At 34.3% G+C, this 14,871-nt stretch overlaps 1 protein-coding gene and 1 long non-coding RNA gene across 4 annotated transcripts in view; both read left to right on the top strand.

Annotated features, from left to right (window-relative positions):
* lpcat3 (lysophosphatidylcholine acyltransferase 3) overlaps window positions 1-14,871 on the top strand; it is a 61,110-nt gene that overhangs the window by 35,015 nt on the left and 11,224 nt on the right. The window contains 3 exon segments of one of the 3 annotated variants that reach the window (NM_001316738.2): window positions 309-395; window positions 7,127-7,293; window positions 7,734-7,881. In NM_001316738.2, the coding sequence (NP_001303667.1) occupies window positions 309-395; window positions 7,127-7,293; window positions 7,734-7,881 (402 nt within the window). 3 annotated transcript variants of the gene reach the window in all.
* On the top strand, window positions 8,827-14,797 carry LOC147833291 (uncharacterized). Its single transcript, XR_015511179.1, has 4 exons — window positions 8,827-9,957; window positions 10,417-10,836; window positions 11,279-11,729; window positions 11,841-14,797. It is a non-coding gene; the product is annotated as an uncharacterized LOC147833291 (long non-coding RNA).

Genomic DNA, 14,871 nt, shown 5'->3' with positions numbered 1-14,871 from the left:
GTTGCTCTAACAAGAAACATGGCTTCTAGCATCTGTCGCTAGAGCACCTTTTGAGGTCAGAGGAGTGAGGTTAACCTGCATAACACTTCCCTAGCTGGCATCTGTTACATATAATTTGACAAACAACTAAGAAGTCTTTTTCAAAGCTTTTTCTGTAGACTCGAATAGAAATAATTAGAATATTTTGAAATGATAAATCAATTAAATATCTAAAAAAAAATTCATAAGGCTGAATCATATGTAACTTTGAAATAATACATCAGAAGTGATTAATTTCTTATGTTTTTTTTTTTCATCTGTGATTTTAGGCACATCCTTTCTGGTACAAGTGTGTGTACATCCTATTGTGGGTGAAAATAAACCTGTATAAGTACATCAGCTGCTGGCTAATCACGGTGAGTAAACAGCACAACCACAATCCCCCATTAAGAGCTCACTAGCTGTAATTGAGAGTCATTACATTTCAAGCTGTGAGCCCTGTCAGTGTGTCTATTATCTTCTTAAAGCGGTGTGAGCTGTGTTACAAGTCAATTACTAACTAGACGTGGCTTTGCTTTCTAGTTGCGAGTGTGAAATTGACCCTCCAAAAGCTTTTAAAAGGCAAATAAATCTTCTTAATTTCAAACCCTTTATTTTTAACACAACTGGATGATAATAATTTCACTTTGATCATTTAAAGGGTGTCCAGTTATTAATATATTAAAAATTGATAAATCGATTTAAAGAAATGAAGAGCCCTTAAAAAGTCTTAAATGCTGTTTTACAAGGTGTTACATTTTTGTGTTGTTTTTGTTTGTGCTGTGTATAGTTGTATGCTAAAGTGAGCTAGAATTTAATCTGCATATTTTGGAATGCTGGAGTTTATGAAATGGACCAATTCCTGCTAGATATATTGACGATAAATTCCTTGTGCTGCTTTGTTTACTGCAGTAACCAAGGCAACACCAGTCTTCCTGCAGTTCTATAGATGCCACCTGCTGGATTACTTTTTTATTAAAGGTGCAGTAGGTGATCTTGTTCAAAAAAGGCAATGATTCGCACTCAAGTAATTGCTTTGTACTGTTTTTTTTATTTTTTCTTTCTCTTACATTCTACGGGTGATTAATAGACACAGACTTTTCGGCACAATGCCTTCCTCAGTGTGTGACACAATCCTCTCACTCCACCCTTTTATCCCATAGTCAATCACAATGAACAGTTAGTTAGACCGCCACACTCATTTCATTATCCAATATTAACTACACAATAACTATCTTCACAAAAAAATAAAAAACAGTACGAAGCAATTATTTGAGTGTAAATCATTACCTTTTTTAAATAATAGCATTGACAAGATTGACGCACCAAACCAAAGAAGTTTCTAAAAAAACAAGCGTGCAGGGCAAACTTCAGCAACTCTACACAGTAGGTGATCTGCCAAAATGCTAATTGGTTAGCATATTAGCTTTGGACGGCAAGGGAGGGACTGTGTTTCAAAGCCACGCTTCCTAATATTGCGAACGCGCCCACTTCAACACGACAGCAGACAACTCACTAGTTCATGTCATCCTCCAGTTAGAAGTTTAGGTAGTTGTTGGCCTGTTGGCGTGCAGGAATTATACGTATTACTAAGCCACACTTACATGCTGTTTCAGAGCGAATATTTAGAGTAGCGGTGAACAATATAGGGAGCACGTCACAGGCGGTCATTGTTCAGAAATGACCCAATGTGAATATAAAAGCAACTTCACTTCAGTAAAGCAGGCTAGGCAGAATACCGCTATTAACTGATGTTTTGTTGTTAAACTAAATATAAATCTACATTATCGATGATGTAAAAGGTCCTTATGAAACTGAATAAAGTCACATATCTATTACAGAAAGATTTCAGTGGCTGAACAAAACTTCAGTGCATGTAACTCCTTTGTAACAACAGCATCTGCATCAGCTCTGCGTGAAGCTAAAATACTTTTAAAACAGAACATTACCTGTCTAACAGAAATACTTCAGCCAGGGTGTCGTCTTTTCTCCAGCGTGCAAACGTAACTCTAATATTAATTCAGGAGGTTAAAATTCAATTCAGCATTTGATTTTACCTTGACTGTGATTGTCTCATGTGCACGTGTCGTGAACGCGCGACACACATGTTAGCGGGGGATATGCGTGAACAGATCAAATCTACATTTGTTGACAGACAGTTTGAGCTACTTATCAAAATTATGGGAGCTGTCAGCCCGACAATATTTAATTGGATGAACATTTATTTTTATTTTTATGCCCTACCCAGAATAACAAAAATACATGTAAACACATTTAGATCACTTACTTTAATCATTACTATTAGACTGTGAAGAGACTTTCAACCAGCACAATAAAAAATGCTTCTGAAGACAATCACCTACTGCACCTTTAATTACATGAATCATGTTTAAATTTGGGATTAGTGTCTTACAGTCAGGATTTAGTAAATATTCTGTAAATTAAAATGTTGCCAATGTTACTTTTTGAAACCTAAAGTGGTTACGAGGTCTTAAAATGCATAAAAAGAGTCTTAAGGTTTTAAAAGGTCTGGAATTTCACTCTCTTGATTCCTGTATGTATCCTGATTTACAATGGCACTAATACAATTGTTATTCATTTCTTTATTTTTATTTATTTTTTGTCAAGGAAGTGAACGGTTACATTTCAAATATGTGTACCAAAAAAAGTGGTTCTGTTGACTTCCTGTTCATTTCAAAATACATGTTTGTTACAGTTACAGAAGCCTGAATGAAATACAATACCGAAAAAAAGGAAGGAGAGAACCGAAAAAAAAAGGAAAACACATTAATAATAATTAACTTATTAATTAATTTTCCTTCAGCTTAGTCTCTTTATTAATCAGAGGTTGCCACAGCCAATGAACCGCCAACTTATCCAGGATATGTTTTACTCAGCGGATACCCTACCAGCAGCAACCCAGTACTGGGAAACATCCATACACTGTCGCATTCACGCACATACACTACCGACAATTTAGTGTATGAAGTTTTACACAGCGGATGCCCTTCCAGTTGCAACCCAGTGGTGGGAAACATCTATACACATTCTCATTTACGCACATACACTACAACCAATTTAGTTTACTCAATTCAATTATAGCGCATGTCTTTGGACTATGGGGGAAATCAGAGCACCCAGAGGAAACACAAACACGAGAGAACATGCAAACTTCACTCTGAAATGCCAACTTGCTGTGAGGTGACAGTGCTAACCACTGAGCCACCACGTCACCCCATTAATAATAATAGTAAAAATAATTGAACCGTCCAGCAGTATAAGGTACAATGTAATGGTGGCAATTGCAAAGTTACATTAAATTTACAAAACTGAAATATAATTATATTGTTGATCCTCAAAGTCCACAAATTATTTTCACTTATTCCATAAAATAAACACTTCGTTTTTTGGAGTGTTTCCATCTATTAAATTTCTGTTACCATTGCTTTCCATTCTTTTAAAGTTGTGGCTTTTAAATCATTTAAGTGTTACTTAAGTTTTTAAATAATTTTTGGTGGTTTAATTTTCTCAAAAAAAAAAAAAAAAAAAATAGCAGCAAAGCTTCCTGCAGTACACAATAAAATTCACCATTAAATACAGCAGAATGAGCCAAACATGATTGATGGAAATTCATAATGATCACTGTTTTTGGTTCATTAGTCACTTTTAAAAATAAATAATGTACCTTTTTCATAAGACCTTCTCATGCCCCAGCGACGATTCTGTTTAGAGAATGGGCTAAGACTGTTTCTTTATGCACATTCCTTTCTACACATCTTACATTTTTAAATAAAAAAAACATAATTTACATAGAAGCCACTAATTCACCGAAACATAAAAAAGTTCTGCACACCCTGTGAACCCACTAATACAATGCATGAATAATTGCACAGCTCTTTGCGTTTGAACTTGACATCAAAAATGCTGTTGCACTTTTAATAATAATTAATTAATTTGATTACACAGGTATAAGCTGTTTGATTAGATGTTTCAAGCATTTATGATGAAAGTATATGGATGAATCATGTTTGAGTTGAAGGCTCTGTGTATTTAGAATTAATGCCACACAGAAACTCACAAAGCAAACACACGATCATTTGCAATCTGTAAACGTATCTCTTACTACACACAATTTCACACTGTGATGGGAAATTAATGTTTATGAATAACCATTTTCTTTGGATAAAAATACACATGAATTATTGTTTAATGGCTCTTTTCCCACTTTCAAACAAACGTACATGCAGTTTGATTGAAATAAAATCTCAAAACAGACCTAAGACGTTTAAAAAAACAAACATGACATGATTTGATAAGATGCAACTGAATGCTCAAACAAACTTAGTGGCAGACTCTACAATTAGTTTACAGAAAGCCTTTTGGAAATGCGTCTGCTTGAAGTAGATCTTCATTTATGACTGTCTGAGCAATTCCTCTTTTAGTTCCTGACGCTGTTTTGTCTACTTTACACATTTTATACACTATTCATGAGGTGTCTAAATATAACATCACATGTACACAAACGCAAACAAAACGCACGTTCAGCCCAACACAGTATTTTTTTAGATGTTTACGAAATTCTCTTGTAAAATATACATATTAAAAGCTGAATTTACTCTTATTTTAATATGTATAGTAGTTCTTGTAATAAATAAAATAATTGTATTTGTGCACTTTATTTCTTTGTAAATACAAATTTTGCCCTTATAATCTTTATTAAAATTTTCTTTTCGTCAAATAAGTTTCATTTGGTCATTGAATAGACTTACAATAATCTCTAGTTCCAGGATTAATTTCCTGATATGCACATATATGTGCAAGAAAAGAATAGAACACTCCAGCAAAAGTCAGAAAGTCAGAATTATAAGCCCTCCTTTGAATTTTTTTTTATTTTTTAAATATTTCCTAAATGATGTTTAACAGAGCAAGGAAATGTTCACAGTATTTCTGATAATATTTTTTCTTCTAGAGAACGTCTTAGTTGTTTTATGTAGGTTAAAATAAACGCACTTTTAAATTTTTAAAAAGCCATTTTATGGTCAATATTATAATAGTGATAATCAAAACAACTTTTTAGTTACAATGCATTGCTTTAGGGAATATAATTCCTCATGAAATGACAGACGAAAGATCCCCAAATTTTGTAAAATTGTCCAATGTTTTTGCATTTTAACGGAGATCTGGGGTTTAATATTAACTTCTAATATTTACTTCTTTTTCATATCGACTTTAAAAATGGCAGTATAAATGTCAAGGGAACCAGGACTAAATGTATTTAATTTTTGGTCTTGACCAAAACCATTATTGCAAACATTGGCTTATGTATATTTGCGATTTAAATTAAATCAGGTGTCTTCTCATAGGAAAGCACACACCATTTTGTGAATAAAAACGAAACGCTGACTGAGCAATAACTATGGGTGTAAAGGTGGGTTGCGTCACAGTGGTACAGTGGGTAGCAAAATTGCCTCACAGCAAAAAGGTCACTGGTTCGAGCCCTGGCTGGGTCAGTTGGCATTTCTGTGTGGAGTTTACATGTTTGCGTGGGTTCCTGCAGATGCTTCGGTTTCCCCGACTGTCATGTGCTATAGGTGAATTGAATAAGCTTAATTGGCCGTAGTGTATGTGTGTTAATGCAAGAATGCATGGGTGTTTCCCAGTGTTGGGTTCGACTGGAAAGGCATCCGCTGCGTAAAACATGTGCTGGATAAGTTGGCAGTTCATTCTGCTGTGGCGACCCTTGATTAATAAACGGATTAGGCCAAAAGAAAAATGAATTAATAAATGTAAAGGTGGGTGTACGTGGTGCAAATTGTTGTTATTATTATTATTATTATTATTATTATCTTTTTCCCAATATGTGAAGTCCCATGGAAAAAGTTTGTTGCTTGTATGTTTATGGCTCATAGCTTTTGGGAGGAACTGGTGAGTTGAGTCCACCATCTCACATGCTCCTGATCATTTTTAAACATGTTTAAAAAGTTTGGGAGCAGTCGACTTGAATTCTTAAAGTGTGTGCAGTTAATCTGTCAATCATCTGTTGATTATTAAGGTTGAGAGGGAGTGAGAGAGAGGGGGTAAAGAGTAAAGGGTAGAAGGGTAAAAAAAAGAGAATGGTCTCTGAAAGCAATGTCTTTCTCTGTCTGTGTTTTTGTTGCAAATCTTTTAATGATTTTAATAGTCACGTAAATCACATAATATTTCACAAACTCTCTTGCGACTTAAATTGACATACGATCTTCCAACCATCAGAATTTACACCGTATACGCTGGCCTTAAAGTGATAGTTCACCCAAAAAGGACAATTCTGACATTAAATAACCCTCCTTTTGTTCTTAATATATTTTAGAGTAGTTTTTATTCTGTTGAACAGAAAAGAAGATCAAACAAAAGAGCTGGAAATTGGTTTATATTTTATGGATGTCAATGCCTGTATTTCCAAAATATCTTGTTTGTTTGTTTGTTTGTTTTTGTTTTGAACCACATAAGGGAGAGTACATTTTCATTTCATTTTGAATGATCCCTTTAAGAATTAAATCACTGAAGATGACATTAGTGCGACTTTATATCTATAAACTGTCAGATGCTGACATTGTTATATACAGTTGTATTAGTCCCCCTGTTTATTTTTCCCCCTTATTTCTGTTTAACGGAGAGAAGATTTTTTCAACACATTTCTAAACATAATAGTTTTAATAACTCTATGTGAAATTTAAAGGCTTAACTAGGTTAATTAGGTTTACAAGTTATTGTATAATAATGATTTGTTCTGTAGACTATCGAAAAAAGAATATAGCTTAAAGGGGCTAATAAGTTTGTCATTAAAATGTTTTTTAAAAAAAATTAAAACTCCTTTTGTTCTAGCTGAAATAAAATAAATGAGACTTTCTCCAGAAGAAAAAATATTATCAGACATACTGTGAAAATTTCTTTGCTCTGATAAAGATCATTTGGGAAATATTTAAAAAAGGAAAAAAAATCAAAGGGGGGCAAATAATTCTGACTTCAACTGTACATCTATTACTATCTCAGAAAAAGAAGTTTAGTGTTTCAGGAAGTTGCCTGTACTCTTTTACTTAAGGCAGATTTCTCTCATGTATACACTCAGGAAGGCGTGTGTGTTCTGGCTGGGCTGGGCTATAATGGGAAGAATGAAAAAGGGGAGCATCAGTGGGATGCCTGCGCAAATGTGAGGGTCTGGCTGTTTGAGACCACTCCGCTCTTCACGGGCACAATCAATTCCTTCAACATCAACACCAATGCTTGGGTGGCCAGGTATGCACACACTTCATTGACACTTATTCAATTAAGACATTTTATAAGATGCTAAACATAAACAACACATGATATTAATAAACACTCACAGTGTGCTATAAAGCTAAATATCATAATCGTGATGTTTATCCATGCCTAATATCAGATGGTCAGACAGTGATTCATCTTTTATAAATCATTCAACTGTTAGTGCGTGGGATGCACTAAGTCAGAATGAAGTTTGAGAACCACTTTAATGTGTGACGCCACTAAATAGTGGTCATAAATGACTATTGAGAGAGTTTTTTTGTCAATTCAAACGAGTCGAGGCTTGAACTTAGAAACAAGTTGGCATTGACAAATAGACATTCCCTGTATTGAAATTGCTAATATATATTATTAAGTGTATTCATCAGTTATTTTTCTCTCATTTCTCTTTCCTCTCTTTTTCTTTGATGCAGGCATGTGTTTAAGAGGTTGAGGTTTTTGGGGAACAAGTTGGTGTCTCAGATGTTCACATTGTTATTCCTGGCGATCTGGCACGGCTTGCACTCAGGGTACCTCATCTGCTTCTCCTTGGAGTTCCTCATTGTCAATGTGGAGAAGCAGGTAACCATGGCAACAGTGCCATACTAGACATATGAGGCGTGAAGTTGTTTCAAATCAAGATGACTAAAGTCTTTGAGTCACTTACTTTCATGCCAGCCGAAGGCGGATCTGAAAGTTTACCGCTTTGAAGATGTATGGCGTTTCTGAGCTTAGCCACTCACTGAGAATTTATTTGAAATGATAGTATTGCTCTTTAATCATCGATGAAGCGCAACTAACTGCATTATAGAGTCCAGAAAGATCAATTGTAATGCTGCCAATTATTAAATATACAGCTTTTGGAGAAAAAATCAAGAAAAAATAAAGTTCTCGGTTTTGTTTAATGTACTGGATTTATTATTTATAGGTTTGAATAAAGTGCTGATTTATTTTTACTCTATAAAAGTCTAAAAACATTTCTTATACACTTTAATGATTAAAAAAAGAATGTAGAGCATTCTTTTTGTTTTTGAAAATTAGTGAGAATAAATGATGTTTTTATTTGGTTGACTGAAAATGGGGGTTATTCCTCCAAATATTGAAGTTAAATCTTTGATTTTGTTGTCTAAATATAATTATAAATGACTATGACTATGCCCTCTTTTTGTTATTTTGAACATTATACTCTAAATGACAGCATTTTTATTGCTTATAACTATTAATTCGAAATCCAGAGTAGCTGAGAATTTTCAATAATTCTCAATATTTTCCTCTTCATGGCTGTATACTTTCAATTCATCTTTATTTCTAGAGCGCTTATGCAATGTAGATGAGGGCTGCACTTTATTGGAAAAATCTTAACATCGCAATATAAATATATATATATATATATATATATATATATATATATATATATATATATATATATATATATATAATTGCGATATGAAAACACTTTCACTAGATGACTTGAATAACTATTTGGAAAGAATTTATCATTTTAAATTAATTGGGATGATTCTGTAGGGGAGTACATAAAATATAATAAACAATATGCAAGCATGGATAAATTCAATAAAGAAAAATATACTAATTAAATTAACAGCATTTTATTGTTTTCCAAGGAGTCTGTGTTCAGGTATATAGTATATAGTGATTGAATAATTAAATGTAAAATAATACTGCATAGTCTCCGTTTAATAAACAATTTAATGAAATTAATCGTTATTCATTTGTCAAAATTTCAAATGGTACAATTTCTTATGGCTGAATGCTTTTACAATTCTCACAGTCACATGCCTCAAAACACATGCAAGTGTGAAATTATAATACAGACTAAACATTGCATATCATGTGATGTAAATACAGCGAATGATTACAGCCCTAATGTATGTGCAGCCCTAATGTACTGTAGATTGTATCAAAGCAAGGTAACGTAGATGAAGTTCTAGTAAATTAAATCCACTTTAGTCCAGTTTTCACAGATGAAGTTCATAATTGTCTGCTATACCGTTCCTAAGGTATGTGTAAGACTTTTTATTTAAGTTATTTGTTTTGTTTTTTAGGACAACAGTATCACCAGCAGAAAAGATATCCAAACATGCCGTTTTAAATTGGAAACAAATCCGAATTTTTGAAACTAATATAGACAGCAGAAGTCAATGATTCATTTAAATTATTTAGTCTGGCACGTTTACTGCTCCAAAATATTTTAAATGTTTTTTTAAAATAAAATATATTGGCTGCGTCCGAAATCGCCTACTACTCAGTAGATACTGCATTTAAATTTGATTTAACCATTCGCTAGAAACCTACGCTCTAAACAGTATGAATGCGAGTAGTATGAATGGAGCTCGGACACACTACGGATGCCATTTTGTCATCATCATGTTAAATACCCGCTTCACTCCAATTCATGAATTCACTTGCGGTGCATTATGGGATAGTGTAGCATCCATCAGATGCGCTCTTCATAATCTCTCCAGAAGTAGCAGGTCATCCGGGAACTTCTTGATTACTGCTTTTCGAATTGTATGAATTTGGACATAATACTCGCCTCACACACTGTTTTTAGTGTACTATATAGTATGGAAGTATGTGATTTCGAATGCAGTCATTGTGTTCAAACCAAGGTATTTAAAAAGAATATAGTTTAGAGCAGGGGTTCCCAAACTTTTCAGCCCGCGACCCCCAAAATAACAATGCCAGTGACTCGCGACCCCCAATATCCTCTGAGGTGGTTATAAATACAGAAACCTTGCATGCAATGACGCAGACACCAATTAAATTTGTGTCAGTGCCTTAAATGTGCCAGAAAGTATAACCTGATGTTATAAAATCAAAATGCATCTGACGCTATTGCTGCCTTTAATATAATGTAATTACCCCAGGGGTCGCAATCCAATAGAACTAGTAACTATAAGCTACTATAGTAACTATATAGTATATAGTAACTATAAACTATTTTTATTTTCAGTATAGTTATGGATAAAATATGTTAAATCCTATGGTTTAATAAAAATAAATTGATTTTTGGAAATCACCAGGCGACCCCCCTTCATTGCCCCGCGACCCCTCGGGGGGTCCCGACCCCCACTTTGAGAACCACTGGTTTAGAGTAATAATCACAATACCATGAAACCGTGATATATTTTTTCCAAGGTTTTCATACCATTAGAATCTTATACAGGCCCATGTCCAGTGGTGGAAAGAGTAATGAAAAATTATACTCAAGTAAAAGTACAATTACTTGCCCAAAAATGTAGTGCAAGTAGAGTAAAAGGATCTGTTGTAAATATTACTTAAAGTATGAGTAAAAAGTAGCCCTTTCAAAAGTACTCGAGTAGTGAGTATTACACTGTAAAAAGCTGATGCGTTTACATGTAATTTGTGCATGTGTGTGTAAACGTAACATTCTATAGTGCATCTAGCTATTGCCCAGCAGGCACACAACAGCATAAGATGTTAATATTAGGTTAGATTTAGGTTGTGATGTCAAGTGACCAAAATTTTGTCCAATCAGCATCTAAAGACAATGTTACATGTACATTTACATTTTGTCATTTAGCTGACGCTTTTATCCAAAGCGACTTACAAATGAGGACAAGGAAGCAATTTACACAACTATAAGAGCAACAATGAATAAGTGCTGTAGGCAAGTTTCAGGTGTGTAAAGACAGTGTAAGAAGCAAAACATTAGTACAAGTTTTTTTTTTTTTTTTTTTGAAGTTAGTGGAGGATTCAGAGAGGGAATTGCATATTAGTAAGGAAAGTGGAGACTAAATAGTTAAGTTTTCAGTCTCTTTTTGAAGACAGCGAGTGATTCTGCCGTTCTGATGCAGTTAGGGAGTTTATTTCACCAACTGGGCAGATTGAGCACGAGCGTTCGGGAAAGTGATTTCTTCCCTCTTTGGGATGGAACCACAAGGCGACGTTCATTCACAGAACGCAAGTTTCGGGAGGGCCTATAAATCTGCAGATGTTATTTGGATGTCCAATGATGACGTTGATATTTGCTTGATTTTAGGTAGTTAGAAAAAGTAACCAAAACCCAACGTCGAGCTAACATCTTAAACCAACGTCATATTGAGGTCAAATACTGACATTTATTCGTGAGGTATGGCAACCAAAATCCAACATCTGAAAGACATCATAGTGGTAGCGTCCCCACAACGTCAAGCTTTACCATAATTAGAAGTTAATATTTGATTGATTTTAGGTTGGATGTTAAACTTTGACGTAGGACTAACATTGTGTTTGACGTCAGCCAGATTTTCGTTTCCATTATATTGGGGTACAACTTCAATCTGATGTGCCTGCTGGGTGTTTAAGGCCATTTCGGTCATCACCGTCATCTTCTCATCGGTGACATGCATCTAAACAGTCTCAGGGTCATTGCGTGTAAAGATTTTGAGCATCTTCTTGGACACGTTTGACGCTTTCAAACAGTTTGCTGCAGTTATAAATCACACACGTCTTGAGAAAGATCATTATGATTCGATTTACCTTCTATGGGCGATTTGATTAGACCAGAGTCACAGGACTGATTTTTCAAATCTACATAGACAAGAAAAAAAGTAGTGACTACAGATTGAAGGAAAGTAGTGGAGTAAAAGTACCAATACAGCAGGAAAAATGAACTCAAGGGAGAGTAAAAGTATACATTTATAAATCTACTTAGTAAATTACAATTTCTGAGAAAAACTACTGAATTACAGTAATTTGAGTATTTATAATTAGTTACTTTACACCACTGTCCATGTCTAAATACAAATAATCAAAAGCATTGTACATTTATTTGTCTCTTTAATCAATCCATTCTTAAAAAGTACTAACTTTGCAAAAAAAAAACTATTGCTTATCCTAAACTTTGGGCAGTAGTGTCTATATAAAGAGATTAATTGAGATGATTCTAATCTTTTTTATATATAGAAACAGATGGTGAGATTCAGCAGGCAATAGCAGTATCGTGTCGGTTCCAGTTGTTGCAGCTGTTTTGAGTAGTTTTCTTGTACAACAAACTCCTACAAGTTGCAGACAGCTGTGAGGGAGCGTCTCACCCCTGCAGGCCTACTTGAAAATGACAAATATTGCTCACTTCAGAAAATGTGAGACATCAGAAGACATTAAATGAAAGTCAATTGAAAATGTACAAATGACATTTCCCGTCTGAACCAAACACATTTTTTGATGAATGCTGATGATGCCGCTCGATCATTAACCTTCTCAGGAGAAAAGGAAAACAAGTTGAAATGTAATATTATTCAGTGAACTATTGCCCTAGGCAAGACGTTTTCTCTTGGTTCGTGTCCACTGCTGCAGAATGACTGATGGCTTTTTTGCTTTATTTCTCATTGAGAAATCAAACAAAACGTTAACACAATTGAATTATTTAGTTTAATGTTAAATATTATAAACATGGTAGTGTTTAGTGCTTCTGTTGATTGTTAAAGTGCCTCTATTATGCTTTTTTTTGGGGTTTTAACTGTCATGTAGTGTGGAGGTTTATGATTGTAAATGTTAATGTTCGGTATGGCTGTCTTTTTTTGGTTTACTTTCAGTACCACTTAAGCTAATGTTTCAAGTGAGCCACTATAATGATGCTGAAATGCAACATATTAACACTGCAGATGCTGATTGGCCAGAGAGCATCATCACTACTTGTGTTATTGGATTTGTTACACCAGACACCGCATCACAGAACCGTAAAAATAGTGATGCTTCCATCCACCTATTTTTATGCGCATTTTGAAAATGCACATACAAAACAGTTGATAGAAACAGCAAGATGCACATAAGTTTTAAAACTGAGCATAAAAATATTTGCGCGTAACTGACTAGCATAAACGTTTTATTCTATAAGAAAAAATTTGCATAAACTATGATAAACACGTTTATCGAACAAATGAATGCTCATTAAAAAAGTCATGTGATTTTGTTGCATTTGAGATTATGTGATGGTAAAAATGTGTGTGAATGGACAAACCAGCAGGATGAGCACATTGTAAAACGTCTGAAATGTTGTTTTGGTCATTCTAAAATGCCTTAACTGTTTCAGTATTAGTGTTATTATATTAATAATTACCTCCTGGACTGTCAAGAGCATCTGTGCTCCATGTCTCACAATGTTGTCTTCTGAGGCGCAAGTCATTTATTAAATAAGCAAAAGATTCACGCAGCTCCTACTGCAGCAAATTCCGCTTGTACTGTTGATATTTGCCGCTGCTTTATTCGCATGTCTTTTATACGATATTCCAGTTTTTAATAATTTAATAAAATTTGATTAAATCCAAATTAGTCTTTGGATGGAAACATAATGACTTTTTGCGCTCAACTTAAATTGAGCCTTTTTCCTCATGATTACAGGTGTCTGTATTTTCTGACCTCAATGAGGCGACCTATGTAATTCCCAATAGTGTTTGCGTAAATTTTGAGGCGGTGGGGCTCTCATTAAGGATCATTGTTGTCCTCAAACCAGACAACCATTTTGTTTTTGCCTAAAAATTTTTTTTTTTACTTTATATAATGATATTTAAATAATTGATTTTCCAAAGCAGAGTTTTTTTTTTTTAAATGGTCAGTAACGTGTGCAGTTGTATTTTTACATGAACCTGGTACTCGGAACAAAATTGTATGTAGGGTTAAACAACCACGCTGAGCTGTGATGTACTGGTAGAGCTTGTGTGTGTGAAGTCACAATGATCACAAATATGGATGAAATCAGATAATTCTATTTTTGGGACTACTTTTTTGTGTTTTTTATATATAAACTAATTTTAAGAGGATCACATGCTTAGGATTGACCAAGGTGGGTCCTGCATTAGCAATCACATGATATACCAATCAGAAGAATTCATACACGGACATTGTAAAAAAAAATGCAGGGATCCACACAATTTATTCATGTTGTCACAACACAAATCAATTAAGTTAACTTAACACTTTTAACAAATGTGTGGATTGAACATAGAAAATTAAGTTGTCCCAATTAAATCTCAAGAATTGTGTTTTCAAGTCATTTTAATTAAGTAGTTTGAACAAGTAAAAAAAAAATAGACATTTAGTTTATAAATAGCCAGATTTTTATACCTCAGTCATCTTCGCCTTGAAGAATAGCCCCATCCACCCCTACTCCTTCCTCTCTTTCTTGGCTTAATAGAGGGAAGCTCTTGAGACCTACCTGTGCTCAGACTCCCCTCTCTCCCAATGAAATGAGAGAAAGCCTCGGACTTGAGGATCTTCCGAGCTCAGGGCTCTCTTCTGGGACAGCATGCCAAACTCGATTTTTCTTATCAATCAAAGTGTGAACTCTTGGACTGTTATGTACTTTGTTGAACAACAACACCAAAAAATAAATAAATTAATTAATTAATAGTGCATTATTTTGCCTGGCTGCCACTTTCTCCATATAGCTGGCTAAATAGAAGTGCACTTTTAACTAATTGATCCTTTTTGTTGTTGTTGTTGTTGTTGTTGTTGCTCAACAAAGCAAATATCTGAAAAAAGAAGTCTCAAAAACAGAAATATCTGATTTCATCCATGTTTCTGTTTACATTGCACTTGCGTTGACAC

This window comes from Danio rerio, chromosome 16 (assembly GCF_052040795.2).
Source record: "Danio rerio strain M-AB ecotype USA chromosome 16, GRCz13ab, whole genome shotgun sequence".
In the NCBI taxonomy this organism is placed as follows: Eukaryota; Metazoa; Chordata; class Actinopteri; order Cypriniformes; family Danionidae; genus Danio; species Danio rerio.
Note: the sequence above shows the minus strand (reverse complement) of the source record. Positions and strands in the feature narration are given on the sequence as shown.